This window comes from Rhinolophus ferrumequinum, chromosome 15 (genome assembly GCF_004115265.2).
Source record: "Rhinolophus ferrumequinum isolate MPI-CBG mRhiFer1 chromosome 15, mRhiFer1_v1.p, whole genome shotgun sequence".
Taxonomy (NCBI): domain Eukaryota; kingdom Metazoa; phylum Chordata; class Mammalia; order Chiroptera; family Rhinolophidae; genus Rhinolophus; species Rhinolophus ferrumequinum.
This window is the reverse complement of record NC_046298.1, coordinates 7,711,361-7,721,743: the sequence shown is the minus strand read 5'-3', so window position 1 is coordinate 7,721,743 and position 10,383 is coordinate 7,711,361. Positions and strand designations below refer to the sequence as shown.

Below are 10,383 nucleotides of genomic sequence, written 5' to 3'. Positions count from 1 at the left end.
ACGGAGGAGCTCCCGGAAGGCAGGGACCTGTCCTTGGGTGCCCGGCACTCACCACACTGCTAAGCTGTGGGAGATGGTCAGCAAAGCTCTGTGGGATGGAGGGCTCGCTCAGATCACTTTCCTCAAGACAGCTGAGACAGGGACACCTGCAGGGAGCAGGTAGGACCACAGACTCAGGTGGTCTGTCGGGGGACAAGGCTTCCTGCTCCTCAGCCACACGCCAACCCGGACAGTCCCTCACTAGTTCACGGGGGAGAAACAGGCTTTCCTGTGGCCCTGCAGGGAATGAGTTACTGGTCGGTGTCCCCAGCACCCCCCTTTTTATCACCTCTGGCCTCCCCTCCTTCTATGCACTGGAAACCTCCTGGGGGAGCATATGTAATCTTCAAACACATGGAAAGCCATTGCTCACGGAAAGCCAGCATTTCTTCCGAGAAAACGTGGACCTCCCCATTTGGATTCACTGTGGAGGGTGACATCTCCAGCCCTGGCTGTCATCACCTGGCCCCACCTAGAGGACTTTGAGAACTGAGCTCTACCTGGCCCCACCCAGGCCAAGGAAGGAGGCCCACCCACTGGTGTGCAAGGAGAAAGGCGCAAGGACCTCTCTTGGTTCCGCATCTCGTCCCTCTAATGTTTTTATTGTTTATGACTGTTTTGATGTACACGGCACATTAGCACAAGCAGTCTCTGAAGACGGCGACAGTAATACACATATATTGGGGTAAGCACTAAACATTATTGTTGATTTCTACCGAAGGGGCTAAGCAAGCAGGTCTGGAGTGCTGACACGAAGGGGTGCAGGAGGTTGGGTTGACAATAAATGGCACGAGGGAGCGACAGGGGCCACGAGCGGTTCACGGCCCCGCCTGAGCGCGACAGGGTACTTAGCTCGTCGCCCCTGCTGGGACGGAGGCCGAGGGCTGCCCGATGTTCTGAATTCTGAAGTGACTGCACACGTTTTTATAAAAAATCGCCCGACTTTTAAATATTGGCACCTAATAAAATATAACAAAGAACAAACATCATGGGACCAAATCACACATGAGGCTACATGGCCCCAAGGGTGTCCAGTCTGTGACTTCTCTGTGCCGTGTACTCCTCACCTAAGTGATTTCATCTGAGCGAGAACAACCCTGCAAGGCTCGCCTCATCCCCTCTACTGATGAGGACGTGGAGGCTCAGGGACATCAGGAATTCACCCACGGTGTCAGAGGACGAGTCTCAACGTGATGAGACCCTGGCTGCTCTGAATGAACGTGTATCGAGAACCAGCGAGATTCAGAAGGCAGGAGAGCTTTGGTCTTCAGTGCCCCTCTCAACGGGCCAGAGGTCTTCTTCACTTTCAAACTACTGCAATTATGGAAGAAGGCAGAGGGCTGGGGGAAGGGGCAAACTATTCTCCCCATTCCTGGAGTCACTGAAGGGCAGGAGCCAGGCCCGAAAGGGAGGGACGTGTGCACGGCATCACAACACTGGCACAAGGATTGAGGAAGGGAGGGGAAAATGTCTACATCATGTCAGCTCACTGACACATAATAATTCTAATATTTATTGGGTATCCAACTACGTGTCAGACATTGTTCTAACAAGTCTGCGGTTAGACCTTGTGGGTTGGTGCCTTCAGTATTCCCATGACACAGATGAGGAAACCCAGGCACAGTGACATGCCAAAGGTCACAAAGCTAGTGGGACTTCTGATCCAGGCACTCTAAAGCCAGAGCCAGGTTTTAACCTCTGCTCTGCACCGTCTCTCCAACGCTCCAGTGTCAGCAGGATGGGGCACTGGGGTTCTTCAAACTTCAATCTCACCTGTCATTACGTGCGAATGGGGGAATTCTAGGGAAAAAAAAAATATTATGCTGGCTTAATCCAGGAAGCAGGGTCCACAGGGCTGTGTGTCTTCCATTCGATCAGGGAAACATCCTGAAGATAGGAGGGCAACTTTAACTTTTTATTTTCAACACTTCTCCATTCCTGTGTGCAGAGGACAGGACTCATAAGTCAGGCTTTTACTTAGGTCGTTCTCAGAGAAGGGGAAGAGGCTTCCGTGAGTCGTTCCTCTTTTAATTTATTCTGCCTATGGGGACAGAAGTGAAAGGGAGAATCTCCTGCCCTCAAACTCTGTGTAGAAGTATAGTCCGCTAGGACTTTCCACAATGGCCATTAGGCACTTGAAATGTGGCCAGTGCAATGGAGAAACTAAATTTTTAATTACGATTAAAGTGGAATTTAAATTTGAGAAGCCGCAGGAAGCTAGCGGCTGCTATAATGAACAGTACAGCCTCTGAAGGGTGTGGTGAGAAATTGGGATGAACGTCTCTAAGTCTGTCTTCACCCAGATGACATCAGTCATCCACTCTTGAGTCCCCGAAAAGGCTCGAGAAGGAGGAAAGTAGCTTAGGCTCTGCCACACGCGGGGCTCCCCTCGTCCTCTACCTTGGCCCTTGGGAGCTGAATGGCTCACATTAAAAATCCAAGTGGGGGATAATTTTTTTGGGGGGAGGGGAGGATCTTGTTTCATACTAAATCAGATTGTAACACCATGTCATTTTAAAACATTTTAATATTCATGGGCTCCATTCCCTAGCTGTTTCTCACTGGGACCCAGGTCCTACAATCTAAAAGTGTCTACCCACGCTGCTCTTGCCAGACCCCATGGCAAGGATGGAGGAGAGAAGCCAACAATCTCTTTTTCCTCCTCCACCTGAGACGGGAGCTCCTTCTAGGCTTTTGCTTCCAGAAGCAGACCTCTGAGTTCTGAAACGATGTCTGTGAGGTCAAAGGGCAGAGGCATCGAAGGGTCATCCTTTTCCCAATAGGGCCGACACTCTGGCTTCTGATCCGCGGGTAAAGTTCGGGCAATTCGGGACTGGCATCTGGAAGAGTAAAAACAGGTAATTCATCCATGGGAGGAAATTCCTGGAAGACCCAAACTCAAGGGCAACTTGAAGCGACACTGCCAAATGCTCCAAAGACAGTCCTTTGTGGTGGTGGTGACGAAATGGAAGAATGAGCTTGAAGGCAGAAAGCAGGTGTTTGTAATAAGGAAAAATTGTTCTTTATGGCATGGGAACTTTTTTTTTCCCCCCAATTCCCAGATTTGTGTTATCTCTAGTGGTTTCGTAGAAGCCAATCATCAGGGAAACTCAGTTACTCTGCCTTTAAAATGGTGAATTATTTTTTCATTATCTCAACTGTTATTTAAAGTGTGTGATTAAGCCATTATCAGATTTAAATGTTTGTGGGATTTCAATGTATTACTAGATTACTGGGAAAGATTAAATTGAATTTACTGCATTAAAACGTCCAAGAATAGATTAAACAATATTACAGACCAGGATTGACTCCGGAGATCCTGGAGATTTACAAGGGTCCCAGCTTGCTGTGCTCAGAAAAAGGCACTCAAGGAGAGACCGATTTATAAGGATATATGCAAATAGAGGTTAATAATCCTTTCCACTGATGAATAGGTGGGGAAAACTTCCACAGAATTAAATTAAGAGGCTAGCAAGACTTACTCCCGAAGGAAAACACTTAAATCACGGTTTTTATTAAATGGATTATTCATCAATAGTAGAGAAAATTAATTATCATGTGCAACTAAATCATAGCCTTGTAGGAAAAAAGTTGGGACCACACCATCACACCTTGGCAGGCATCTACCTCTCAGAGAGACCAGCTTATTTAAAATTGGTCTGGCAAAGATTAGTGGCTTTAGCTTTATTTATCTGGGGGGAAAAAAAAAAGGGACCAGGGAGAAGGAAACACAAATTGCAATAAAGAATGGACAATTTCTCTACTCTCTTGGAGCACATGGTGGTGAAAGTGTGTGCACAGAATAGAAATACAGACACTCCTCGACTTACAATGGGTTACATCCTGTTAAACCCGTCATACGCGGAAGATACCATAAGTCGAAAGAAAATGCATTTGATACACTTAACCTATCAAACAGCATAGCTCAGCCTATCCTACCCTAAATGTGCTCAGAACACTTACATGAGCCTACAGAGGGGGCAAAATCATCTCTCACAAAGCCTATTTTATAACAAAGTGTTGAATAGCTCAGGTAGTGATTTTTTTAATGCATATCGCTTTTGCACCATTGGAAAGTCTAGAAATCAGAAGTAGAACCCTCGTAAGTTGGGGATGGTCTACCAAGAGTTGCATGGGTTCCTCCCCACCACTTGCTCCCCTTCTCTGCATTGTTCTCTAAATCAACTAAGAAGTGGTCATACCACTATTTGTCTTCTGTGCGGTACTAACTACGAAAAGATCACAAAGGGAACATCCCGGCCCTATGGCCAAGCCTGATGGTAGAGAAGGTTCCTAACTCGAAGACATCACCTTCTCTGGGGAATTATTAATGGAGAGGGGATCCCCCCAGGAAAACATACTTCAACCGAACACCTATTTTCTCCCGTGGGTAATTGCTATACCGGCATCCTATGCACTCAATCCATCGCACATTACACAGAACACTCCAATATATCTTGAGCTCTCCACATCAGGCCCTGATAATAGCGTCTGTTAACATGCACTAAAGTACTATTATGCAGCACATCACTTCATAAATAATAAGATTAGCTGACCTCAGGGCCCCAAGAAGAGTAATGTGTTTAAATGTTCTCATTATTTATTTAAAACAAGAATTAAAGCAACAGAAGCTGCTTTTGACAATCCTCTTAGCATAAATATTAAACTGTTTGCACTGATAAGCCCCACTGAAGAGCAGAGGGGATGTTCTGCAGACTCCTTAACAATAGGTGTTTGAGGCTGCTGCTTGCCGTCCTGGTTCTGAGGGTGTGTCTCTGTACTTCTAGAGACAGTCTTGGGGGAAACTAATATTCAAAGGAAGCCGCGACTAGACTAATTACAAAGGAACTCCGCGAAGCTTTTTAAACTGTGCTTTCTTCTCTGCCTCAGAATCACCGAGCGATGGTCAAGTTGCAAGGTAGGAAAAGTTACTCCAAAGTGAGCCTTTCGATCTCACAGAGGAGAAAGTACGTGTGCGCACATTATCCTGGCTGGCAGATTAAAGGGCTGTGTTAAGTGTCCATCCAGCCAGAATATTGTAGGGTTTGTCGAAAGTCAATAGAGATGCTTTTTCACCTGTCAAGTGGGTTTTGCCTCCTCATTCCGAGAAAGTATTAAAAACATCACAACCTGCTGCAGAGACTTGCGGAGGCATGTTGTACAAGCTGCCTCAGCCCACTAAGTGTTTTTTGGGGGGTGGCGTGGGAAGAAGACGCTCCATGATTTTTCTGCTATTGTTCTTCTCATCAAAGGACTGGTTGGTGTGAGACCCTCTCCTTTTCATGCAGGCCCCAAGGGGCTAGGAGTTGTGTGTAGTCACTATTAACCGTGGAGCTAGAGGTAGAACCTGACCAGGTTTCGTCGGGGCCTTCATTGAGATCTTTCAAGGTCACCTTAAAGCTCTTCATCAGGGCCCAGCGCGCCTTGCCCATTTCCAAATGGTAGTGGTTGGGCCCAGCACAGGGCTCGTGTTCGAGGTGATGTATTTACTTCTGAGAAAGGACAATCACCCCCAACTCAAATGATATTGTCTGATTCAACTTCAGGCCAGACTGTGGAATTGAAAAAGCCAGGACTGAGAATTACGTGAAGGCCTCGCCCCTTTGGGGCTTTCACCTGTCTTGCCCCATTGCTCAGTTTACCTCTCTTCCATCTCAGTTTCCTAAGCTGGGGAAGCCGGGAGACGGAGGCATCGTGATTAAGGGGGCTAAGACTGTTCTCCGCACACTTGGAGCCACTGCTTCTTTGAGGCGCGACATCTTGGGTAGGGTTCTCGCCCTCCTCGAGCCTCAGTTTCTTGTCCGTCAAGTGGGGACGGTGACGATGACAGTCCCTGAATGGGGTTGTTGTGAAAGTTGAATGAATGAATACATGTGAAGTGCTTAGAACACCGCCTGGCACCTAGCACTCGATAATTATGAAATACCATTACCGCTGTCGTTACTTCTACTGCAAGTACCAGTGACGATAAGAGAGACGCCAAAGAGGGACACCTGCTGTCCCTGTGGCAATCCCCTCCCTTCACACAAACTGAGTGGGTGGCCGCTGGGCTGGCTCCTTTTGGGGAAGTGCTGTAGATACAGAAGCCGCTCTTTCTGCCTTGAATCAAATTGAGCCTGTGGCTGAATCCTATCACAGTGTGACATTCCCGGACGCTGAGGCTTATGTATTCAAGCTGCTACAACATTCCCTGACAGGCTAAAGTGCTCAGATTCAGAAAGACTTAGCAGGTGTTCCTGAAGACCTAGAGTTAATAAAAGGAGCTGTTGCAAGTGGTGGCTGTTTCAGAACAATCCAGAATGACTGGGCATTTATAGGAAATACAGTTGGATTGTTTCTTATTCTATTAGTCCCTTGCAAAATACAGGGGTAGGGGAGTACATTCTCTTACGAAATGTTAGGAATATTGACTGGTGGACATTATTCGCCTCGTGTATATTCCCACCTTTCCTACAAAAAGGATTCTACTCTTCCTGGGGAAGCCATCTTCCCCACGCTGGCTTAGCCACGTGGCTGGGTGGGACTGGCCCCCCCTCTACAGCCAGGGGAGAGCAAATTGGCACATCCCACGCCCTCAGCCTCGGGCAGCGGTTTAGGGGAAGGCACATGACCCCATCTGGGGCAAGAGTCAGAGAATAAAAATCAGAGGACTGGTATGGGAGCTAAGGGAAAAGAGTTTCTAATCTCTTGGTCTATGAACTATTAGGACGTGCGATCTGGAACGGCCATAGTCATGTTGCTACCAGGTAACAGGGGGCTGGGTCCTGGGAGATACAGCTTGAGTAGCTGGATCAAGCCTCACCTGAAGCTAGGCATGCTTAGACTTTTTAGGTCCATGAGCTCTTTGAGTCTGAGTGAGGTTTTTCTGTCACTTGCACCCCAAGGAGTCTGGTGATGTGCTGGCCACGGGTCTCACCTATCAGGACTTCCCTCCTGTTACAACATTCACTCCACGGCCCCTGCCCGCCATGTGGGGATGGATGCTCCTCTCTCCCAAACAACATGCTGCTGCTGACGCACTGCCGTGTGTACAGAGCCCAATTTTTTCGTTCAATTGATATTCCTATTTGGGACAAATTTCTACCCAGGAAACAAGGGAGGGCTAGTGTCATCCGCACCGGCCTTTGCATAAAAATAAGCCAGTTTTAATGACCAGAGCTGGATAATCGTTTTAAAGGAAGTTAAAAAAAATTTTTCCCTAAATTCTGTGTTTCTGAGGATAGCAGATTATTTGGAATCCTGCGAAACAGTATGAAAGGTACAGTTTCCCCCTTCAACATTGTCCCCTGTACCCCTATCCTCAGGAAAAATCCTACTTTTAATGCTTTGGGTTGACAAATAAACTTGGATCTACTTAGAAACCCCTGCTCCTTTCAGGGAGCACTGCAAAGGGGCAAAGGAAAATACTATATACTTCATCTCTCTCCCTCCCAAATTCACATTATTTCAGTTTGAAGAACTCTCTATAACCTACCCTCCCCCAAACTCCTGCTCCTTAGGAATGGTTCTCCCTGAATGATCTGGTGACATAACAGGAAGCAACTGAAAGGTGGCATATGGGCTGGCCTGTCAGCAGACTGTGAGGAGGTCCCCCCTGCTCCCCCCACAGGTGTAACTCATGTGGGGCCCACTGCCCACTGATGTCCCCCAGGGCGACCAGGATTGCAGCTACATTAGCGGACACTGGTCACCATGCTAAAATTAACCACTTTAGCTAAAGTGTGTGTTAATTATGGGTATGCAAGCCGTCAATAAAAGGTTAATGCAAAAGTCAAAGGAGAAATTTCTTCACTTATTGCATCACTTCACAGACTAAATGACTAACATTATACTTGGTGTTTTTAATCAATAGGTTTTACAGTAATGTGCTGGCCATTGATTTTAAGAAAACATAGACGGTCTTCTTCCTTGTCCCTAAATTTTGTAACAAATAAAGAAGGACAGGTAACATTTCCATTACTCTTGCTGAAATGATAGAGAAAGAGTTCAGGAGAAATGCTTCTTGCTAAAAAGATTCATGAGGATAAACAAGCTTAAAAAGAAGTACAAAAAACTAGAACTCGATGGAGAAATATCGCCAAGCACAGGCCATTGCGGAGACAAGAAAAATGAACTCCTAAAAGAATTCTTTCATGGGAAAGAAGAGAGCAACTCCTGATTAAAAGGCCAATTACGTTTTGTACACTGTTTAGACACCTCCAAGAACCTTCATACACAGCACTGGTTTATTCCACTGTCACAATAACCTGAGAGGGATGGAGGGGTAGCTATGTGATCCCCATGTAGACGGAGGGCTGCCTTACTCAAGGTCATTCCAGTGTTGGTGGAGGGTCAGGGCCAGGCCAGACCCGGACATCGGGCTGGCGGCCCTTTCCACTACATTTCATCTATTCCATGGATTTCCATTTGGACTAAACTGGACCCTGTCCTCTGACTACTTAGCTCTTCTTGCCCAATTTAGATACTGAGGGGATTCCAAACCAATTCAAGGGGAAAAAAAGGAGGAAAACAGTTCCCTCCCCCACATTTCTGGAAGGACTGTTATGGCAAATGACTGACAAAACTTTTTCTTCTTTTCATTCCAATGGTTTTGAGGTGCTTATCGTATAAGAATCTACAGGCTACAGGAATAAAAGATACATGTTCATCTTTTAAGGCCATAAACTATAACTAATTATATTTCTGGGATGACCTTGGGAAAATCCTCTCAACTGCTTAGTTTCCTTAACTGTCACAAGCTTCTCTGCTTTGTGGGTTATGTGAAGATAAAATCAAATAATGTATATAAAAGCCCTTTAAAACATGTAAAGTACCACACATATGTGTAATTATGCCTCACTGTCCCTTTTCCTGTGTGATACAGGTCTTATTTTTAAAACAGCTGATCACACAACGTTGGCCAGAGATACCTGTAGTACTCATAAATAAAAATGAACAAAGTCACACATCTAAAGACTCGACCGATTTAGACTAACAACTTCCTCAGAAAATATCCAATGACTGAAAAACCTCAATCTTCTTCAAGTCTGGGTTTTTCTCTAGAATTTTAATTGACCATGAAGAGTTGACAGTCATTCTGTCCCGTGTTAGACAGGAGTCTGTCAGGGAATGTGCCAGTGAGAACGCACTCACACAGAAAACACTGGTATGGCATCACATCAAATGCACGTTTAACCTGCAAAACCCAATGGCCAGGATCACAATGGAAAAGGCGGGAAGTAACAAAATAAAGGGGTAACAATCTCTTCGATGGCCTTAAGTCAGGAGGGAGCATGAGCCCACCCCCACGGGTGGACCAAATGTCCCCCATTCTCCTCAGTCTCTCTAGGCCCATGAGAGTCACAGCATCTGGGCACGCAGAGTGATTCTAATGTTTAAAGATAAGTATTTTCTCACAAACATGGTACCTAAGTCCCAGGCAGTACAATGTACAATGTCAGGGATTTTTAGGTGTAGATCTGACTTTCCATGGTGTCTACCTTAACCATCACATTTGAAATCTACCCGAGTAAGAGGCTGTCCTATTGTAGTTTTTTTTTTTTTTTAATAGGTTCACTGTGCTTTGCTCCAAATAATCTGTCTTAGTCAGTGGTGAGAAGAGTATGCAGTCCAGTTTATAATAATCTTACTCTTGATACTCTAAATCCTTTGAAAAGGGTGAGTTAATGGATTTATAACTTGTCTTCTTGGACTTTTTGGTACTGCCATCAGGGTGCTGTGGACAACTTCGCAAATAAACAGTGCCCTGTCCTATCTGTCACAAGGCTTGAATTTGACGAAGGTGGCTTTATGACGTCAGCTTGTTAAATTTGTATAACTCAGTTTACCCACTGCAGAACCACTAAGCAAAACCAATTCCTAAATGAGTTTCCACAAAAAGACACATTCAGTTTCTCTTTGAAAGGCTTTTAACCTCTTGCCTCTGTATCACATGCTGATGTCTCCAAATCAGCTACATCAACACCCAGAGTGAGGAAAAGCCAAACCTCGGCCCATGGGGTCAGCTGCTCTCTCTCTCTCTCTTTTTTTTTTTTTCCACTTGGATCAATATACCTTTTTAGCAGGTACTATTTTTCCATCATGGCCATTTGAAAAGCAAGGCTTGACTAACTTCTAATTACAGAAGAATCTACTTTTGGAGCTCACACTTCAGGGAAGAAGTGAGAAACCTATTATGAGAGCTGGTTAGTGCTGTAAAAACCAAATATCCCCCAAATGCTTTTCCTTAGTCGATCGTTAGCATATTTGTGGAGTACCCACTGTGGGTCATACTGTTCTCACTGGGAGGAGACGGGAAACGTACAGGCAAAGCCCCACTGTTGGAAATGGCTGTGTTCTTCACAT

General features: G+C 45.7%; 1 protein-coding gene across 2 annotated transcripts in view; it reads right to left on the bottom strand.

The window, feature by feature from the left end:
* Positions 1 to 622: 622 nt before the first annotated feature.
* The window catches only part of FTO (FTO alpha-ketoglutarate dependent dioxygenase), a 341,005-nt gene continuing 331,244 nt past the window's right edge, over positions 623 to 10,383 (bottom strand). Inside the window, exon 9 of one of the 2 annotated variants that reach the window (XM_033128825.1) lies at positions 623 to 2,879. In XM_033128825.1, the coding sequence (XP_032984716.1) occupies positions 2,726 to 2,879 (154 nt within the window). In that variant the 3' untranslated portion in view covers positions 623 to 2,725. The remainder of the gene's footprint in view (positions 2,880 to 10,383) is intronic. The other variant, XM_033128827.1, reaches the window with a different exon arrangement.